Source organism: Jaculus jaculus, chromosome 7, assembly GCF_020740685.1.
Source record: "Jaculus jaculus isolate mJacJac1 chromosome 7, mJacJac1.mat.Y.cur, whole genome shotgun sequence".
Classification (NCBI taxonomy): Eukaryota; Metazoa; Chordata; class Mammalia; order Rodentia; family Dipodidae; genus Jaculus; species Jaculus jaculus.
Genome location: NC_059108.1, coordinates 118867389 through 118889353, shown reverse-complemented (window position 1 = coordinate 118889353; position 21965 = coordinate 118867389). Strand labels below are relative to the sequence as shown.

General features: G+C 47.5%; 1 protein-coding gene across 7 annotated transcripts in view; it reads right to left on the bottom strand.

Annotated features, from left to right (window-relative positions):
- Syne2 (spectrin repeat containing nuclear envelope protein 2) overlaps positions 1–21965 on the bottom strand; it is a 392771-nt gene that overhangs the window by 21086 nt on the left and 349720 nt on the right. For 6 of the 7 annotated variants that reach the window (XM_045155524.1, XM_045155526.1, XM_045155527.1 and 3 more), the window contains exons 97-100: positions 20981–21136; positions 17808–17966; positions 16211–16377; positions 12–174 (exon numbers count right to left, since the gene is read on the bottom strand). In XM_045155524.1, the coding sequence (XP_045011459.1) occupies positions 12–174; positions 16211–16377; positions 17808–17966; positions 20981–21136 (645 nt within the window). Of the gene's footprint in view, positions 1–11; positions 175–6616; positions 6920–16210; positions 16378–17807; positions 17967–20980; positions 21137–21965 lie in introns of those variants that run through there. The other variant, XM_045155529.1, reaches the window with a different exon arrangement.

Below are 21965 nucleotides of genomic sequence, written 5' to 3'. Positions count from 1 at the left end.
CCGGCACCCACCTGCTGTTCGGCAAGCCTCTTCTGGATCTCCTGGTTATTGCACACGTCATACACAACGGGCTTGGAGAGCTCCGACTCGATTCGCGCCAGCCAGGTGCGGAGGTTACTCATGTTTTTGTCTAACTGCTGAATGAATGCAAACGTCTCCTTCAGCTTCTTCACCCTACACACAGGAACAGAAAACAAAACAAAATCACAATGCTTAGCAGGGAGAAGCACAGACCAGAGCAGGTATCTCGGGGGGGGGGGGTGAGGGTAAAAGGCATCCATGTTATTTTGACATCATAGAAGGAACCACTCTCCCATCCCCAGGTAGAAGTTTGAACACAGTAGTTGACACTCTGAAAGACTGTTGGCTCAGGTGATTTAAAAAAAAGGTTCTTAAACTATCTTTATTTAGAGAGAGAGAAAAGAGACAGAGTGGGTGAGCCAGGGTCTTCAGCCTTTGCAAATAAATTCCAGATGCATGTGCCACCTTGTTCATCTCACTGTACATGGGTGCCAGGGAATCTAACTGGGGTAGTTAGGTTTTGTAGGTGGGCACCTTAACCACATAACCAGCCCCGATTTTTAAAAATTTATTTATTTACTTGAGACAGAGAGGACAGAGAGAGAGAGAGAGAGAGAGAGAGAAAAAAAAAAAGAGAATGGGCATGCCAGGGTCTCTAGCCACTGCAAACAAACTCCAGATGCATACGCCACCATGCACATCTGTCTTATGTGGGATCTGGAGTATCGAACCTGGGTCCTTAGGCTTGCAGGCAAGCACCTTAACCGTTAAGCCATTTCTCCAGTCCCCCTCCCCTTTAGGATGCAGTTTACACGTAAGTCCTGCCATTCCCAGGGTGGGATTCCCTGATACTCTGGGCCACCTTTCCAGGACCCCAGAGGCAAGGGGAGATGTCATGTCCCTTGCTCCAAAATCAGCACTCCATCTACTTGTTTCCAGTTTCTTTTGTGGGTATGCCCGAGACAGTGACAATCAGCAGTGGCCTTCCCTGAATAGCTGAAGATGTGACAGACCTGGTTCATGTGGCACCTGGCCCATGTTGCTCCTCCTGGGACCTCTCTCTGAGCAAGGACAGAACACGTGGCAGAATACACTTCAGGGTGAGGGTTAGGGGTCCACTGAACTAGCCGTTGTGGGGACATTATGAAGCACCTCCATGAGTTAGAGAGGGAAGGGATGGAAGTAATTTGCATCCCAGCACAGTTCTGTCTGCAATCTCCCTCACAGCCTGCCTCAGTTCCCCTCCAGCCTGACTCAGCACGTGGCATGTCTGAAGGAACTTACATGGCATCAGGATAGCTTGTGCTCTTCAGCGTGCAAGGAAAGCGCTGATGAGGGAAAACCCACCTTCGTGTCTTGAGACAGGGTCTTTCTCACTAGCCCAGGATGGCTTGAAACTCAGATGCTCTTGAATACTGAGATTATAGGTGTGTGGCACTATGCCAAGCTAACCATCTTTTTGTTGTTGTTGTTGTTGTTGTTTGATTTTCAAGGTAGGGTCTCACTCTAGCCCAGACTGACCTGGAATTCATTATGTAGTCTCAGGGTGGCCTTGAACTCACAGCGCTCCTCCTACCTCTGCCTCCTAAGTGCTGGGATTACAGGCGTGCGCCACTACGTCCGGCTTTTGCGAACGTCCTCATGTAAAGCGAGAGAGCACTTGCCTGGGTGATCCACAGATGTTAATCTCAGAAGCTTAAATGACTACAATTCAGAAATTCTACTTAGCAGATTGGAAGAGGCATCCCACAGCTGACAACAGTAGAAAGAGAAACTGGGGTGCTGGCCCTGGCCGACAAGAAACACCCTGCCCACCAGGCTACCATCATCTCTTACTGAGCAACTTCCTTCGACCCTCTTCGCCTCCGACCCACCTCTCCTCCCACAGCTGAAGCGCACTTTCCCCACAGCAAGTCTGATCCACGCTCGGAACTTTCCAACAGTCCTCACTCTACCCTGACAAACCAGTTTAATCTCGTGATGGGAGACAGTCTACCCATGAGGACAGAGAGGCAGCCAGGCAGCTCCTCCCGCATGGCTGCGAACAGGAGGCGGCCACAAACATTTGTTGAGTGAATGAACAGACATAAGCATTTCCCCTACAGGCTACAGTTTCAGTGGACCACAGAGTCCTCTGTGTGTCCCTTACAATTTATAATCAACTGAGTCAACCACAGGGACTACCTTCCAGTTCCAGCTCTGTTAGCAGCGACATCATTTCACCTCAGCCCCCTCCCCTCATGGAAACGGCAGCAGCAGGTGAGGTGAAGGCCGGAGCTCTGAGACACAAGAATCAGGGTCCAAGTCCCATTCCCCCATCATCTACACTACCATGAGGGTTGCGCCCCTACAAGGTATCAGACCTCTGACTCCCAGCTTCTTTATTATCTATCTTTAACATAGTTTAGTAATTATCTATATTTATTATATAAATGAAGCATCTCACAGGAGATGTAAAACCAAACCAAGACGTATAGCCACTGGCATACGATAAGCATTCAATAAGATAACTCTTCTCAGCTGCCTGTGACTCACGATGCCACAAGAATGCCTTATCCACCCTGCACGGGCCCTCACAGTCCTTTCCTCAGCGGAACCCTGAAGTGGGCAAGCTCAGAGTTAGGCCACGCCGGCTGTGGTTAAGGGTCGGGGTTGAAGTCCTGCCTTGATATTGGTCTCACTTGTAAAATGGACTGGCAGTAACATCCTTCTCTGAGGGGTAGTGGAGAGGATGGCGGGAGCCGTCACGCATGAAAGACATTTGGGCCGATTCCTGACATGGACAAGTGCCCAGGGACTGTGGGCATGATCAATTTCAAGGAGGCATGTTGCCTACGTTGCGTTCTTGCCGCAGAGAAGTTGCTTTCAAAGCCATGAGATGATTTATTGAAGAGCAAGTCACAGAATCCTGGCCAGGCCTGGATACAGCTGTAACCCAGGTCCCTTCTCCATTCCCACCGCTTTCATGCCTTGTTCTCCCCGCCTCAGTAGTCTGCTGCTCTGTCCAGGGTCCAGAAGTCACCCCTGGGCGTGGACTGCCCTCCTATAAGTCTGTGAGGACTTCCCATGGGGGGACTAGCCTTCAGGACCTCCTACAGACCTCCTGCCCGCCCTTCCCCTCGTCCCGGCACAGCAGCTCACCTGGCCTCCATTCAGCACCTGACCCTGTTCCACCGTAGGAATCATAGCCTCTTTCTTCCTTTCTTTCCTTACTTCCTTCTTTTTTCTTCTTCAAGGAAAGATCTCACTCTAGTCCAGGCTAACCTAGAATTTGCTATGCCATCTCAGGGTGGTCTGAACTTAGTGATCCTCCTACCTCTGCCTCCTAAGTGCTGGGATTAAAGGCTTGTGCCACCATGCCCGGTTCCTCTTCATTTTAAAAAGAGAGACTTGAGAACATAAGTTCTTATATGAAGAGAGCTAGAAAGCCACAAGACAGACTGAGCAAGGGAGAGAAATAATTTGCTTAGCCTCCCCAGGACTGTAGTATCAAACAAAAAAATTGAATACTCGAGTCAAACCATTGGACTATGGGAATAAAAGGCTGGCTGAGCAGCCCTAGCCAAAAATTTTAAATCTGAAATACTCAAAAATCCCAAACTTCTTCAATTCCACCATGATTACAAGTGGGAAGTTTTACACCAGACCTCAAGGGCTGGCTGTAGTCAAAACACAGGTATGGTCTGGGTGTGATGGCGCAGGCCTTTAAATCCCAGCACTTGGGGAGGCAGAGGTAGGAGGGTCGCTTGAGTTTGAGGCCAGCCTGGGACTACATAGTGAATTCCTGGTCAGCCTGGGCTACAGTAAGACCCTGCCTTGGAAAGCAAAAACAAAGAAAACTTCTCCCATAGATACACTAAAAATATTATACAAAATTACTATTAGGCTACATGTAGAAGAAACATTAGTGAGTTTTGTGGAGACTTAGGTCCCTTTCCCAAAATATCTCATTATGCATACGCAAGTATTCCAAAATAGTTCTGTTATCAAGTATTTCAGAGAAGGGGTGCTCAACCTGTATCTGACTGTGCACGTTGAAGTTGTTCTTTTAGACTGGATACGCTTCACAACGCTTTGGGCACCACCAGAACACCCCTCCATGGAACCTGCTAGCATCAGTCTCCCCTGCTGACGTCGGCCAGGCCTGCTCTGCTTCACACGCTTGTAACTCATTCAGTCCTCCCAACAACGTTAGAGGAAGGGGCCAGCGTTACCATTCTTAATTGACGGCTGAGGAGACTGAGTCACATGGCCATTGAGAGCAGGGGCAGGAGTCTAACTGACAGTCTGGTCCCGAGCTGCTATCTTACGGCTCATCACAAACATGTATATGTATATGTATATATATGTGTGTGTGTGTGTGTGTGTGTGTGTCTGTCTGTCTGTCTGTCTGTCTATGCCTGGTTTTTTGCTGTTGCCAGGGAATGAGACCAGAACACGGTCTTACAACTCCAGGGAACGATGTGGGCGGGGGTGGGGGGGAAATCAATCCACTGGGTGCTGTAATTTGTGGCTATTGGCTGGTACATGGGTGGAGGCTGAAAGTCTTAAGATATGCTGCCCTTGTCGCCCCCACCCCCATGTTTTTCTTTCAATATTCATTGAACTGTTTTGTCTTAGGCCCTGTGCACATGGTACAGATTCAAAGATAAACGGAAGCCAGGTCTCAGTCCCAGAGAACTCATGGCCTTGAAATTTGTACATTGTATGAAATACAACAGGAAGTGCTCAGATAGTACCTAGTGGATGAGAAGGCAGAAGGCCTTATCTGTCTTTTCCATAAAAATAAGAGGTGTCTTATTTTTTTAAATTAACAATTTTTTTTTGTTGTTTAGTTCTATTTATTTATTTGAGAGCAACAGACAGAGAGAGAAAGAAGCAGAGAGGGAGAATGGGCGCGCCAGGGCCTCCAGCCACTGCGAACGAACTCCAGACGCGTGCGCCCCCTTGTGCATCTGGCTAACGTGGGACCTGGGGAACCGAGCCTCGAACCGGGTTCCTTAGGCTTCACAGGCAAGCGCTTAACCGCTAAGCCATCTCTCCAGCCCTAGATGTCTTATTTTAAAGAAAAGAGGTAAAGACCAGAGCAACACCTGGCTAGTGGGGGCTGCGGGTGCTCTGAAGCCCCGGTTTCCATGTGAAGGACTGACAGACACGAGTGCATGTTTCAGACACACACTCAGGCGAAGCAGAGGAAGGAAGAGTACAGGGGAGGCAAGCCAGTCAGGAAGCTACAAAGCTTCGCCTGCCCGAACCTAACACGCCTCACCCTGTCTGCAGGCATGACATCCCAAACATGCGCGCGCGAATCACATCGCCGTGGTCCTCCCTCCAAGAACCGTAACCCTCCTCTGGCCTTCCCCAGGTCAGAAAGGACATGCCGTGTGCTCCTCTTGGAGACTGACCTCCACACCAGGCCTCGTTAATAGTCTCGTCAATACCGCTCGCAGAAATATCAAAACCTCCAGTCAATGTGGGGAGGCAAGAAAAGCTAGTCAGACACCAGCCGCTGGCACAGCGCTGCATCACGTCCACCCTGCAGGCAGACGTTGACGTGGTTCCCGCCTCTGCACCTGACCACATCTTCACCCAGGTAACGTTTCTCATCTGTTTCTCTCAGCAGATAACATTTATGGGGTGGGGGGTGCGGGAGCATGAATTCCAGGTCTGACAACCAGAACAATGACATTTTTAGGTGCAGAGAAGTTGTCCACCTGAATAGACATTTTGGAAAATGCAGACTTCTTTGATAGCAACTATGAAACAGGAGTGCAGAAAAGTATCAAAGTGAATGGAATTTTTCTTCCATCTCAACTGGAAAAGGATCAGAATGTCATGCTGGTGAAGCCAGTTCTCCTAGAACAAGCAAAATGAAGGTGGGTTGACAGTCTGTATGTCAAGCACACAATGTATGGTGGACAGGCTTTAAATATCAAATGCATATACATTTGTAACAATTCTTATTCATGCTTTGGAATAATTTACCGTCCAATCATGCTCTCCTCGTACTAAGCAAGCTATGGTTAAATTACAAAAGCCTGGGCCATTATAAGTTAAAAAAAAAAAATCCTTATGCCTATGTGGACAGCATCACAAAACTGTGAAGGGAAATCAAGATGGTGAAACGTATCTGAATCTGGGCTGAAATTAACAAACCTGTGGGCGGTTGTCAATTGCTAACCAAGCTTGTCTAGCTGTTATCTTTTAAAGGGCAAGATATCTTCATAGTGAAATACCAATGACCAACGTCGACAAGCCCTGATGGGAGGGCATGGATATCACAGTACATTTTGGAGCTAAAAGCTCCTTAAAGCATTAAAAAAAAAAAAAAAAAATTGTCGCCAGAGGACTTCCATTTTCCACACAGCAAAGCTGCACCTCGGTCCTGCTTGTCAGAGGCAGGCTGCAGACACAAGGCATGCTGACGCCGGAGAGAACCCATCCCCCGATGGCTGAGTGCACAGACTCCGCAGCCACCATCGCACGGGTGGTTTCTATTGTAACCAAAATCAGCGAGCCAGACAGCAAGACACACAGGACCAGCGGCTGCCCACCCTGGCGACGGGCACAGCCGATGACTTAAAATGGCACTTACTGTTTATGAGAAAAAATCATTCCTTAGGTTTCGCGGAAGCTCCAAGTTCCCGGCTGCACCTCCACCTCCTCCTGGCCGGCGGCCCCTCCCCCTGCCCAGCGTGCCCTCTTCATTCACTGGTTCAGCATCTCGCACGCAGCCCTCCCCAAGGCTCCTCCTGGGCACACCGTAATGCCAGCAAGGAAGGAAGACTCCTCCGCTCACTGCAGTTTTTAATCTCGTTTTCCCCCCTTGCAATAAACAAAACATCTCTCTCCGGCTCTTCCCGCAACACACACACAGTCTTTGTTCTGACGCTACGGGGACTGCAAGGCTGGGGCAGAAAGTCACAGTGTTATCTCGGCTCTGGGTTATTTATGAAGTGTCATAAACCCAGGGGAGAAACATTTAGATCGGGGATATGAAAAAAGCAACAAGGTTTTCTGTTCTCAAATTAATTTCTCTGGGCTGAAGGGATGGCTTAGCCATTAAGGCACTTGCCTGCAAAGCCAAAGGACCCAGGTTCGAGTCTCTAGGACCCACATTAGCCAGATGCACAAGGTGGGGGGCACATGTGTCTGGAGTTCATTTTCAGTGGCTGGAGGCCCTGGCATGCTCATTCTCTCTCTCTCCCTCTTTCTCTGTCAAATAAATAAATAAATAAATATTTAAAAAAATTAATTTCTCTGTTTCAAGTTTACAAGCAGCAGTGAGGTCTGGAGCCTGAGCCACCTGGGACAGATGCCCTCCTCCAGTCTGCCTAAAGAAGCCGTTCCCCCAGGGTGGGAGGAGGGGTTTCTGCCTGCCTTCTTGGTCCTGGGTATCCCAGTTTAGGAAGACCAGAGTTCAGCGAATACCTTCCATTGCCTGTGGCAGAACTCCATCTTGCAGTCTACGTGGTGCTAAAACGACAGGGGAAGAGGCTGCAGTCTGGCTAGCTCTTGTGTCCAGGGTACCTAGAAATCCCTTCTCCAGAGTCTTGCTTTCTCTAAATGATCTGGAGCAGCTGTTTTTTGTGTCTCGGCAGGGTCACACTCCAGCTCACGCTGGCCTTGAGCTCACTTTGGTCCTCCTACCTCAGTCTCCAGGATTATAGGCATGAACCACCACGCCCTCCTTGGAGGAGCTGGGTGACAGGCCACTGCTGGGACTGTGCTAGGCTCACCTCTGTCCTTATTTTGAGACTTGATCCCTATCCTCTCTCCTGTGTTCCTACAGCCTACCATTTACTCACCACTGCACCCCCACCTTGGAGACACAGCCACTGTTCCAGACCAGTGGACCTAGGCGTGCAAACCTGGCATCGGTTCACTTCAAATGCAGCTCTGATGCACCCGAGCCCACATGCCTGACTCCTAAGTAGGAACCCCTGAGGCTCAGTCCCAAGATCCTGGCAGATGCTGCACATCAGGCCACCTGTTTCTCATCCCACTGATGGCTGCTCTCCCCGGCTGTGGGAGACCCCTGCCCCACCCCCCCAGACCACACACACACACCCGGAAGCCATTTCTGCAGGGGGTGGGAGCATTAGTCTCCTGCCCCAGAGACGGGACGAGGGGCTGGTGGAAAGGAAAATGGAAGAGGAGGCCAACCTCATAGGGCCCTCTCTGTGCCAAAAGAACCTCTAAGTCCTTTCAGGCAAGCTCTTGCGGCCAGAGCAAGCCAATGTCCTGACTAGCAACACTGTTTGGCCTTCTGTACCAACCTTGAGAAAACGCAGACGGAAGGATAGCACTGAAAGGAGTTCTCCCATCCTGCAAGGAATGAAAACTAATCCTAACACATGGTTGCCACAGCAATAAGTACCCAATTTAAGTAGCATCTTCATTGCCATCATTACAGACGAGGTGGGATTGTCACACTGGTAGGTTATTTTAGTGTCTTGATGGATTTGATCCTTCTGAAAGCAAGAGAGGAATCCAGTGTGACTAGGAAGGGAGCAGTCTTTTGGTCACATGCAGTCCCTCCTGCGTAACAGTGACTTAAGGATGGCAGCCCGTTAATGATGTCACCTCTGAAGAGACATTAAGGACTCTTAACAATCTCCTTAGAAAATGCAGACAAACAAAAGGAAAATTAAAATCACTAATGATTCAAACGCAAGGGAGACTGCTGATGTACATCTCCTGGGAGAAGCTATTTCAGGAAATCTTCAGAGGATCACCCAGTGCGTATTTGAAAGAGTCCCACTCCCACTGTAGTCGCCCAGAGAGGCCCAGCCACGGTGCAAGGGCAGCCAGAGTGACTGGAGACGCAGGGTGCCCTATGGCCACAGTGTTCCCGCTTCAAAGACAGCATGGCGAAGGTCTGCATCAATGAACTGGGAAGGGCTCTCTGGGAAACACAGCGGATGGACTTTGGAGGTGTTCCTCCATCTCCCTCCCCCACGTTCTCTCAAATAGACACAGGTGAGATGATGCAGCAGGCCAACTCCGTCTCTGCCTTCAGATAAAATCCAAGGAGGCTCTCGTGGGGCTGGGGTCCCCCCTTCCCCTGGCTGAAGGACATTCGCTTCCTATCTTTTGTGCACTCTCCTGGCAGCTGGGTCTGAGATAATCCAGCTTCCTCTGGGACAGAGGACTGCACAGCCTGGTGGCCCTGAAAAACTGCTTCCTGCATCCAGGTGCTGCTGACTCACCTTTTGAAGAGATCATCTAAGAAGCATGAGGAAGAGAAAGATCAAAACGGAGGTTAAAAGAAGTCATTTCCTATAACTAACATTCCTCTCGTAAGTCTGACTGGGTTTTAGTAACTATGTTCATGGCCCAGGACCTAGGGAATCTTAAGGCAGGTGGGGATCCTCCATCCTTTGATAAACTTATTTCTGGAGATGTGCCCTTCAGCTTCTTTGCTTTAAGGATGTTACAGATACTGAGCACTGTAAGAATGGAGGAAAGACAGTGCTGGGGCTAAGTCCCCCTTCTCCTGCCGACTGTCAATGTGAATGTCATTGTTGTATGGCAAATTTCCTTCGCACTGGAAGGTGTAAGCAATTATTGTAGGCTTTATCAAAAGTAGCTGGGTCCACTCACCGGCAAAGGTGTGGGGAGGGTCACCAGACCCCCACCTGAGATTTAGGTGTCCCCCAGCGCCAGCTGTATACATCTCGTGACCTCAGGAGGGAGATAGAGGACAGGGAGAGATCTAGGAACGAGGAGCTCCAGTGAGCTCCATTAAGGTGGTCTTTCTGGAGTCTCCATGCTCTATAAGTAAGCCCTCGCCCTCTGGCTGAGGGAGGAGCATCCTTGGGGGTAATCCCAGTGTAGTGAACCCCACTGTAGTGTTGCTTTGGGGTCTCATGTTCTGTAAGTAAGCCCTCACCCCAAGACTGAGGGAGGAGCATCCAAGGAGGAGATGGCTGTAATTTTGACACAGGCAAGTGTCTGCTTTGGGGGCCCCGTGTTCCTATATGCACTGTAAGTGACCCCCCCAATAAACTCACTGGTTCACTGAACTGCTGTTGGTGTAATCGAACTTCGGGCTGCCACCTGAGCACTACCTGGGGTGAAGATGTGTGTCCGTGTCTCCCCGGGGGAAAAGCTTCCCATGACAGTCATGGCGGGGGGGTGCGGATGGATGGACTTAGGAGTGTCCGCTGCTATCTCATACTGGACTTCAAATGCACCCTGCCGGGAAAGCAGGAAGGAGGGCTGGTGCACCGTGTATTAGCACAGGAATGGAAGATTAAAAATCCCTATGAGGGCTAGAGAAATGGCTTAGTGGTTGAAGGCGCTTGCCTTCAAAGCCTAAGGACCCAGGTTTGATTCTCCAGGACCCGTGTAAGCCAGATGCACAAGGGGGCACATGCATCTGGAGTTTGTTTGCAGTGGCTAGAGACCCTGGGGCACCTATTCTCATTCTCTCTCAAATAAATAAAGAAAAATAAAATATTAAAAATAACAAAAAAGAATTCATAAGACTTAGTCAGATCCAGGATTTCTGACTCATGGTGACCACTAAATTACTTCACTACTCATTCTGCTCCAGGTTCTCAAACTGTTCCCCAGATCAGCACCAAGGGCAACATACCTGGGTGCTTGTTAGCAATGCCCATCTTGGGGCTGGAGAGATGGCTCAGGGGTTAAGGTGCTTGCCTACAAAGCCTAATAACCTGCAGTTGATTCCTCAGCATCCAGGTAAAGCCAGATGCACAAAGAGGCCCATGCATCTGGACTTTGCAGTGGACAGAGGCTCTGGTGTGCCCATTCTCTCTGCCTCCCTCCTTGCAAATAAATAAAATTTTAAGAAATGCCCATGTTGTTTTCTTCAGCAGTACAGCCACTGGTAGGCTGCCCATGATCCAGCAAATAATTCCCACTGGTGGTCATGCAAGCAACCCTCATTAAACTGAGTGGGACACACACACACTCACACACACAGACACACACACAGACACACACACACACTCACACACACACAGGCATCAAGGTAGACATGGGACTAGTTGGGAAGAAAACTGGGTTCAGGGGGATGGGGATGGATGTGATTAAAATATACTATACATGCCGGGCGTGGTGGCGCACATTTAATCCCAGCACTTGGAAGGCAAAGGTGGAAGGATCGTTTTGAGTTCAAGGCCATCCTGAGACTACATTGTGAATTACAGGTCAGTCTGGGGTAGAGCAATACCTTGCCTCAAAAAACAACAAAACAAAAACAACAACAACAAATTACACTATACACAAGTATAAAAATTGTCAGAAAGTTTTTAAAAATCCTGTCATGACCCCATCCAGACTGGTGGCCTGAAGAGCTCTGGAAGTGGGATCCTGTGGCAGGTTTCGATGCATGTTCAAGTTGAAGAACCGATGCCTTCTACTAAACATTATCCTGCATTGTGTTCTAGGTTTCAGCCAAGTTTTAATGAACTGCTTTTGAAAGCCAGCGTCTCACAGGACACAGCTGTGCTCAATGCTACATGCAGTGGGACACACAAGACTGTGGTTCTCAGTTCTGCCTTGAGCAGCATTTTGCCAGTAAAGCTATTTCTCTCCCTTGAGCTGCAGTTTCCCTTGCTGTAAACAAAGGCTCAGATTGACTTGGCAATGTTGCTTCAAGAATTAAAATGAAATAGTTGATGTGAAGAGCTTGGCACTAAGAAACAGACCACATAGGCTTTCTTCCCTATCCATTCCATAGAGAAGCCCAATGACTGAAATAATCAGAAATGTAAGGTGCATTGAAGGACCCTCTCATGTTTTATTTTATTTTATTTTTTAGAGAGACAGAGAGAGATAGTGAGAGACAATTGGTGTGCCAGGGCCTCATCCACTGACTCCAACTCCAAACACTTGCGCCACCTAGTGGGCCTTTGTGACCTTGTGTTTGCCTCACCTTTGTGTGTCTGGCTTGAGTGGGATCTGGAGAGAGATGAAACATGGGTCCTTAGTGGTTAAGGTGCCTACCTGTGAAGCCTAAGTCATCTCTCCAGCCCTAGTTTGACACTTCTGAGAATAAAAATAGAACACTTTTGTTTTTCATCTTTTTAAAACAAGTGAATGAAAAGAGGTTTTAGACTTCTAAACATGTCAAATTTTAAAGTCAGGCTGGCGAGATCACTCAGCAGTTAAAGGCGGGTGCTTATTTGGAAAGCCTGCCGGCCCAGGTTCAATTCCCCAGTACCCACATGAAACAAGATGCATGAAGTGGGTGTATGTGTTGAGTTCATCTGCAGAGGCCCTGGTGCACACATTCTCTCTCTCTTGCAAATAAATAAAAACATTAAAAACAAAACAAAATCCCTTAAAGTTAACAACCTGTGAGGCTGGGGAGAGAGCTTAGCCAGTAGAGTGCTTGCTGTGCAATCATGAGGACCTGAGTTAGATTCCATATAAAAGCTGGGCCTGAGGCTGGAGAGATGGCTCAGCAGTTAAGGCACTTGTGTGCCCAGCCTAACAACACAAGCCCAATTCCCCAGGACCCACGTAAAGCCAGGTGCACAATGGTGCATGCGTTTGGAGTTTGTTTGCAGTGGTGGAAGGCCCTGGCATGCCTATTCTGTCTCCTCTCCTCTCTCGCTCTGCTTGCAAATAAATAAAAAATATATATACTTTTTTTTTTTTTAAATAAAAGGCTGGGCATGGTGGTGTGTACTTGTAGTCCTAGTGACAGAAAGGCAGAGGCAGGAGGACCCCTGAGGCTTGTTGGCTAGCTTGTCTTGCTGCATCAGTTAGCTCAAGTTTCAGTGAGAGACCCTGTCTCAAGCCCTAAGGAAGACAGCAATTGAGGAATACAGGTGACGTTGACTTCTGACCCTCATACACATGCGCACGCATGCTCACCTGCACACACATATGAACATGCATGCACACCACACATACATACACATGGCAAAGAAAATTAAAATCTATGTTCTATTCGTTCTGATAGTTCTGACTAGAAGGGTCTGGGTGGCAGGTAGGTGACATGACTGCCCAAGCGGAGACCCTGGTTGTACCATGAGCAGGTGATAGAACTATGGGCAAGACTAACTTGGGATCTCAATCCCCTTATCTTTAAAATGGGCTAATAGAAATGATCTTTCAGAATGACACTGATGATAAAGCGAGAGCAGGCCTAAGAACACAGCTGGCGGTCAAGATAGCTGCTGTGCTTTCCAGCTCCTCCTCTGCCAGCTACTGCCTCCAAGAAAGATGAAATTTCAGCTGCCATCTTATCTCCTTCCCACCAAGGAACCAGCCGAAGATAGGCGGCCAGCGAGGCAGGGAGGAAAGTCAACAAACTATAAAGTGATGGACCATGAGAAAGGACGGATTTCCCTTCGCCCTGCAGAAGCACACGGCAGACCTTGTGCCTGAATGAGCCGTATACAGGCATAATGCCATCGCACTCTGGATGAATGTCAGGTGCCCAAGGACTTAGGACATAAAGATGCTGACACCAGAAACGTAGTAATTTACTGAACAGAGACAATCTTATTCTCGTGCACTGGACCATTCATTCACGGGCCGAGAAGATGGCTCAGAGGTGAAAGGTGCCTGCCAGCCTGGATTCGATTCCCCAACACTCATATAATGCCAGATGCACCCAGTAGCACATGTATCTGGAGTTCGTTTACACTGGCAGGAGGCCCTGGTGTGTTCATAAGTTCTCTCCAATAGATATATTTTAAAAAAGGAAAATAAAGCATTGCCTTATAAATGCTTGGGTGCTTCCAATCAGATGTGCAACACATACCATCTATGCACACAGAGGACAGCAGCCTCTGATGCAGGGCTGCATACATTTTGCTGGTCTGCAATGTGAGGCTTCAGAGAGTTTAATCAGTTGGGCATGGTGGCGCACACCTTTAATCACAAGCTAAATCACACACTCTTTTCCAAGGTGAGGTTTTGGAAATAGGAGCCTGAGTTAGGTTACTGCCCTAGGTTTCTGTAGGTTTCTTTTCCAACTGGCTGTGGAGAGGAGGTGAAGTCTATTCTCCAGCCAGTCCACCTGGATTTTCGTTTTAGGAACCATGCCACTGTGAAAGAACCACAAAGAGCTCAAACTTTACTCGGGAGGCCGAGTCTTTAGCTGAGATTGAAAGCCTCAATCTGTCTTTCTGGCTTCATGTCCTACCCAAGAGCCATTGGACTTTTTTTTTTTCCGTTCCACCCATGTCCCTGTTTTCCCCTTCTCATTGCCTTCAGGAGTGTGGTGAAGGCACACCACTGCTTTGATAGCCACTCCCATTAATGTAAGTGACTCGTCTTATTTCCTGCCTATAATTCTCAGACCACTTACAGGATGTCTCTGCCAGTCACCCACTCGGTTTCCAGTAAGCGGTAAGATGAAGGATCTGCACTCCCATCAGCAGAACCCTGGGATCATTGCTCTCCAAATCTTTAAGCACCTTCTCATTTCTCCCCTGCATTCTAGATTATATGCAAGCTCACAAAAGCTGAGCACACGGTCATGTAAGACACCCGCTGGGCCAGTGGGAATGTAAGGTTGTGTGAGTTGTATGACCAAGGCGAAGTATTTGGTACTAGGGCAGGTTGCGATACAAAGAAACATTCAAGAGGCTGGAGGGCAGTTAAGGCACTTGCTTGTGAAGCTTAATGACTGAGTTTGATTCCCCAGTACCCATGTAAAGACAGATGCACAAAGTGGTGCATGCATCTGGAGTCTGTAGCAGCTAGAGGCCCTGGTGGCACATGCCTTAAATCCCAGCACTTGGGAGGCAGAGGTAGGAGGGTCGATGTGTGTTTGAGGCCACCATGAGACTACATAGTGAATTCCAGGTCAACCTGGGCTAGGGCAAGATCCTACCTTGAAAAAACAACAAAAAATTTTAAAAAAGAAAAAGTCATTCAGTTAGGGTCAGTCTTTACAGAGAGAATTTGCAAACACGACATTTCAAAACTTTGGACACGACCATTATTTAGTGATGGGAGATGAACTCATTAGCTCCATGTGTGATAAAACTGCAATGGGGAATCAGCAGCGATCTGTGGTCACACCTGATGACAGGATGCTGACCCCAACTCAACGCTGTGTTTTCCAATGGTGCCCATCTGGTGCCTGACAAGATGCCCATCAGGGACCTGGAAGGCTTATAGAAGATTCTTGCCTCAGGTGTCCACTAAGTCTACAGAATGGCTAAGGGTTCCCAATGCAGCTTTTAGAAATCAGGCATGTACCCTGATGCCTGGCATTTGCCACACAGAAGCAGAAACAGGCATAATTTTAGCTGGTGCACACAAATGCTGGTCCAAGGTGAGAATTCCAAACACCACCTCCTCACGGAGCTCTCTTTTTGAGACACAGCCTCAAGTAATCCAGACAGACTTCAAACTCCCTGTGCAGGCATGGATAACCCTAGACTCCTGATCCTCCTGCCTCCACCCTCTCACCCAGCGTTGAGATTATAGATGTGTGCCACTATGCCTTGTTTATGTGATGCTGGAAATCATGGTGCTGGGGACTAAACTCAGGGCTTAGCTCACACTAGGCAGGCACTCTACCCACTGAGCCACAGCTCTAACTTCCCAAGGATCTCTTCTCAAATTAAGTTTCCCACTTTCATTCAAAATAGCGGGGTGTGGTGGCAGGCACCTGTAGTCCCAGCTACTTAAGTAGGAGGCTAGGGACGGAAAACCACTTGAATCCAATAACATAGTGAGACCCAGACTCAAAAACAACAGCAAAAGAAATAAGGCGGGGGTGTACCTCAATGATGGAAGGCTTGTCTAGCATTGTGAGGTTCTGAGTTTCATTCCCAATACCACAAATGAGACAAAACAAAACAAAAACCCAAGAAATGAATTCAGGGTGACATTTTGCTAATATATCATCTTCCTTAATGGCTGAAATCAGAATGTCTACATATTCCTGGAATATGCTCATTTATAAAACTACCAGAAGGGGGCTGGAGAGATGGCTGACAGGTAAGGCACTTGCCTGCAAAGCCTAAGGACTCAGGTTTGACTTTCCAGATCCCATGTAAGCCAGATGCATATGGTGGTGCATGCGTCTGGTGTTCATTTGTAGTGGCTGGAATACCCATTCTTATTCTCACTCTCATAAATAAATAAAAATATTTTAAAAGCTTCAAGAGGAAGACTGGGCACAGTTTACCAGCTCTGTGAAGTCAGCTTCTGAAGTAAGAGGGAATGTCCATCCGTTCCTTACCTTGACCCAATGACATCGAAGAGATGCTGCCAGCGGTCGTTGATTTTGCTGAGCTTGTCGTTGATCTCCGCAGCCCTGGCCTTGCTGCTGGCTCTGATCAGATGGTCACCCATCTGCCGCAGCTGCAGCTCGTTTTCACTGAACAGGTTGATTTCTTCCATGCAGTCCTGATGAGCACCGAACACAATACTCGAATCACTAACCCTCATTCCTTCTTTCTCTAGCCACGAGCACAGATGCCTAAGTTCTCCCCGCCCCCATTCAGTCAGGGTCTCAGTGCAGCCCAGGCTGACTTTACACTTGGGGCAATACTCCTGCCTCAGCCTCCCCAATGCTGGGTGAAATTTTGTTTGCTATGTAGCCAAGGATGACCATGCACTTATGATCCTCCTGCTTCCACCTTCTAAATGCTGTATTCACAGGCCTGGACTACCCACAGTTAATTGTTTTAAAATTATTCATTAAAGAAATTGTTAGGCTTGTTACAACAACTCAATGAGTGGCTAAAATGTCAAGCAATGCTGGCTAATGTAAAATGGGTAAGGCAGTGGTTACCTGGGTTGCGCGCTCTCTCTCTCTCTCTCTCTCTCTCTCTCTCTCTCTCTCTCACACACACACACACACACACACACACACACACACACACACACACACACAGAGAGAGAGAGAGAGAGAGAGAGACTGATTCTCATCTCTTATTTTGCTGCCAAGGCCTAGAACTCTGGTCTCTGCCTCCTGAGTCCAGGTATTGGCATGTGCCATCTTGCCCAGCTGGAAGTACTACTTTTTTTTTTTTCTTTTTCCTTGCAGTGCTGAGACTTGAACTCATGACCTCAGGAAAGCAAACAAGTACCAAGTGGGCCGTATGCCCAACTTGGGCACGTACTTTGTTAATTAATGCAAGAGTCCTCCTGCTTCCTCTCAGAAATATCTTCTCACCTAACCTACTCCAGAGCTGAGAACAACTGGACAGAGATGAGTCAGCCTCCTGTCAAAGTGTTCCTCGGGTTGACGGAGAGGTGTTCTGGTGACTTTATGAGAATGCTCTTAGTGCCTTGCCACCTGGGGCCTGGTGAATAATTCAATGTCATGAGCCTCGCTGCTGGGGGCCTCTCCCGTGACAAGGGGTCCCAGTAGGTAGAGAAACCATCATTGCTTGGTTCTTGGAGATGCTTGAGGGAATGTGAGCCCCTTCACTGGCTCACCTCAACTGAAGGACAGCACTGCCCTTAGCACCGTGACCACCTGATGGGCTCACACTTCCCATCTCTCTAGAACTAGAAATAGAGTCAGGTGTGGTGGCTCATAGCTTCAATCCCAGCAGTCAGGAGGCTGAGGTAGGAGAATCACTGTGAGTTCAAGTCCAGCCTGGCTACAGAATGAATTCCAGGTAGAACTGGGATAGAGTTACACCCTGACTCAGAAAGACTCCCCCCACCCAAAAAGAAGAAAAAACCCCACAACAACCTAGAAACAGTACAAAAAGCCCCTTGAAATGACTAAACTGCCCCAGAAACACCTTGGTGTTACAACTCTGAGTGGGTAGTAGGGGAGTGGAGAAGCCCAGGCCTGGACTACCTGGGAACCCCGGCTTTACCTTCTGTAACTTTTCAATCATTTCTTCAATGCTGATGTCTGCTGTCTGTAAAAGCTTGTTTTCCATCTGCACGAGCCATGCACACAGCTCTTTATTTTTTTCATTGAACACGGCCCATGAGTTGAGTCTGTCTTCAATCTCCTGCTTGCGGATAGACACCTGGGAAGGAAATGCATTTGGCAGCTGACGAGGGCTGGGAAGTCAAAGGGCTTTGAATTTCATTACCTTTAGTCAGTGTCTCTATCTTCAACCTCTTTCCTTCCTCTTAAAAACCTAGGATTTAGGGCTGGAGAGGTGGCTTAGCGGTTAAGGTGCTTGCCTGCGAAGCCTAGGGACCCAGGTTAGATTCCCCAGTACCCACGTAAGCCAGATACACAAGGGTGCACAAGTATCTGGAGTTGGTTTGCAGTGGTTAGAGGCCTTGGCGCTCCCATTCTCTCTGTCAAGTTGATAAAATATTTTTTAAAAACCCTAGGATTTGGCATCCATAGTTGTTCATACCTTTGGTAACTGCCTTAAAAAGTAACAAAATAGAATACCTGACTGAAAAGACTTTTATCCAAAGTGTATCTACTACTATCAGGCTCTATTAAAAAATCAGAAACAGGGGCTTGAGAGATGGTTTAGCACTTAAAGTGCTTGCCTGTGAAGCCTAAGGACCCATGTTCGACTCCCCAGATTCCACATAAGACAGATGCACAAGGCGACACAGACATAAGGTTGTGCATGTGCATACATCTGGAGTTTGACTGCAATGGCTGGAGGCCCTGGAATGCCAATTCTCTCTCTCTCATTAGAAAAGTAAAAGAAATCAGAAACAGGGGCCAGAGAGATGGCTCAGCTATTGTGATACTTGCCTGCAAAGCCTGATGGCCCAGGTTCTATTCCCCAATACCAACGTACAGCCAGATGCGCCAGGTGTCACATCTGGAGTTCATCTGCAGAGGTAAGAGGCCCTGGCAGACCCGTTCTCATTCTTTCTCTCCCTTCACTCCCCCATCCACTTGCAAATCAACAAAAATATTTTTTGAAACTTCAGAAACTAAAAAGGTTAAGTATATCAAGTATCACCCAACTTCCTCCTATTCCTTGCTCTTTCAACGTGTATTTACTGCCTGCTTACGACACACTAACTTCTAACTCTGGGACCCTAATCTTTACCTTTCAAAAATTGATCAAGGAGAAAAGAAAAAAATAAATAAAATAAAATTGACCAAGGGCTGCAGAGATGGCTTAGTGTTTAGGGTGCTTGCCTGAGAAGCCTAAGGATCCAGGTTTGACTCCTCAGTACCCATGTAACCCAGATGCACAAGGTGGAGTGGGTATATGGAGTTTGTTTGCAGTGGCTAGAGGCCTAGAATGCCCATTCTCTGTCTCTCTGTCTCACAAATGAATAAAATATATTAAAAAATTGACCAAGTCCTTATGTTCATAAGGCCAATGTCCTAACTTAATGAGAAAAAACTACAATCCAAATCACACTGTAAATCAAACATGTGTAATGCAAATGGACCTGGGAAACTAAAGTCATATAAACATTTGAGTGCTTAAACAAAAGAGAACCAAAGTAATGCTCATCCCACATGCTATCTACCTTCCCATCACTCACTGCAACTTTGCGCTGGAAATCGTGGAAATGTCACCAAAAACTTGTGTGCTGCAATCAGACTGACCCTCTAAGTACCCTGCACTCCATTCCACATAAGCAAACTCCAAGGCTGACACCAGCCAAGGGTCCTCCTCCTTAGTAAAAGGAGTACAATTTATTACTTAAATAAGTTGACATTTAAATAACACAAATCAGCCATATTTTCAGGTTTTAAAAGTCTTGAAAATCTTAGCCGGGCGTGGTGGCACAGGCCTTTAATCCCAGCACTCGGGAGGCAGAGGGAGAGGACTGCCATGAGTTCGAGGCCACCCTGAGACTCCATAGTGAATTCCAGGTCAGCCTGGGCTAGAGTGAGACCCTACCTCGAAAAACAAAAAACAACAAAAAAAAAATCTTGAAAATCTTGAGCTAAGAGGTCTCCCAGCAGCTTCAGCCAAGTTCACGAAGGGGAAGACAAGGCTGGATGCCCCGAGATTTTCTTGCTCTGTGTGTATGTGTGTAAAAAATCTCTATTTTTCTCAGAGTGAAGTTAAAAAACAGCAAATGGCTCTACATACTACCCAGCCAAATGTGTTACAAAGTCCTGGAACTCTATCCTAGAAAAAATAAGCATTTGCTTTCATTCCCTGGCATCTATTTATCTTAGCTTTTACAACTCCTGGTATTTTGGGCCCCTGATTGATTCCACAATGGAACAATTAGGACCATCTGGGCTCCAGTCTTTTGAGTCTGGCTTAACTTTTCACATATAAGCATTTTCTTTTACATAAAACTTGGGTAAGAAATTAAAGGATATTGAAAATGGAGGGCAAATTGTGTTTATTAACTACTAAGATCATGTTTCTGATATGATTTTTCATTTGAAGTTGTGTCTGAATCTCGACATTTTAAATCCATGTGTTAACTCTACACACACACACACACACACACACACACAAAATGGGGTTGATGGTTTTTCCTTAACATTCTGCACTGTTGAAACAAAGATCTTTAAGGTTCATGATGGACCTTAAGTCCTCCTGATCCTGTCACCAATTCGAAATGTGTAGTATTCTATCTAAACACAATTCCATCCTTAGGAAGTAGAAATGATCTGCAGAGATCATCAGAGCTTTAATGAATCGCCTCCTTTCAAGTTAAAAAAAAAAAAAAAGCCAACTGCATGAAATAAACTTCCGTGTGCAGAGTTCTCCTAAATACACCCATGCCTGCAGGCAGCAGGACTCCGAGGTTAGGCCCAGAAGAGCCTCAGAGGGCCGGGAGCTCTCTTCAGATCTCTCTTCTGCTTAGCACTTGTCATACTCAAGCCACAGCGCAGGATCTGCTCATCCGCCTGGCCACTGCAATTTTTCTCCCCACTTAAGTTGACCTTTAGCAGGGCTCATTAGAAGTGTGCAAGGATGCCTCAGCTCCGCGCTGCTGAAACAAAGGGGTCAGATCTGTTCAACAGGACCGCTGCCCGCTCAAGGAACAAGGTGGCCGGTGGTTCTGCTGCACAGGGCATTGGCTCACCCAACGTGCTCTCCTTTCTGCTTGGGACACTCGGCGCCTGCAGTTGACTCACCCTTCGGCAGAGGTCCTCCCATTGTCTGTGCAAGTGCTCCGTCTGCTCCTGCAGCAGCAGCACGTCCTCCGCCAGGACGCACCGGCCCAGCTCGGCCTTCAGTGCCTGAACTTCTTGCAAGTTCTGCGTCCAGCCAGCCAGAGACGTCTCCAGCTCCTGCATGGAAACACAGCACCGGGGAATGCCTTCACCTCCAGCCGCCGCTGTTTCCCAACCTGAGGCCGATGCTGGGATGAGCTCTGGGGGAGGGGAGGCGGGGAAGGGGAGGGCCTTCGCGATGAGAAACAGCCGCCCAGCCCCGTCCCGATCTCAAAGAACATTCGTTCCCTTCTTTTCCGTTCCCTCAGGTGGCTTTTAAAAGTCACGTAAGTCTGCGCTTTCATTGTCGGGACAGTGTAAGTGGAATTCTAATAAAAACAACTTAACCGTGCCCATTCTCTCTCTCTCTCTCTCCAATAAATAAATAAAATATTTAAAAAAAACAACTTCACACACTCCTCTTAAATTCATAAACTGTGTATGAGATAGGTATTTTCAAATGGAAAAATTATACTTTCTGTGACCGAAGAAATTAGCCAGATGTGGTGGCATGCATCTCTGATCCCAGCACTATGGAGGCAGAGGTAGGATCTCTCTGAGTTCGAGGCCACCCTGGGCTACATAGTGAGTACTAGGTCAGCCTCCACTAGAATGAGACCCTGTCTCAAAAACAAAACAAAATAAAAATAAACAAAAAAGAGAAATGTATTGCTGCTACTGTGACTATCGTGCAATGACATTTTTTTTTTATTTTGTTTTGTTTGTTTTTGAGGTGGAGTCTTGCTATAGTTCAGACTGACCTGGAATTCACTATGTAGTCTCAGGGTGGCCTCGAACTCATAGCAATCCTCCTACTTCTGCCTCCCTAATGCTGGGATTAAAGGTGCCTATCACCACACCGGGCAACAAAATTTCTATTCAAAAGGAATTTTTTTTTTTTTTTTTA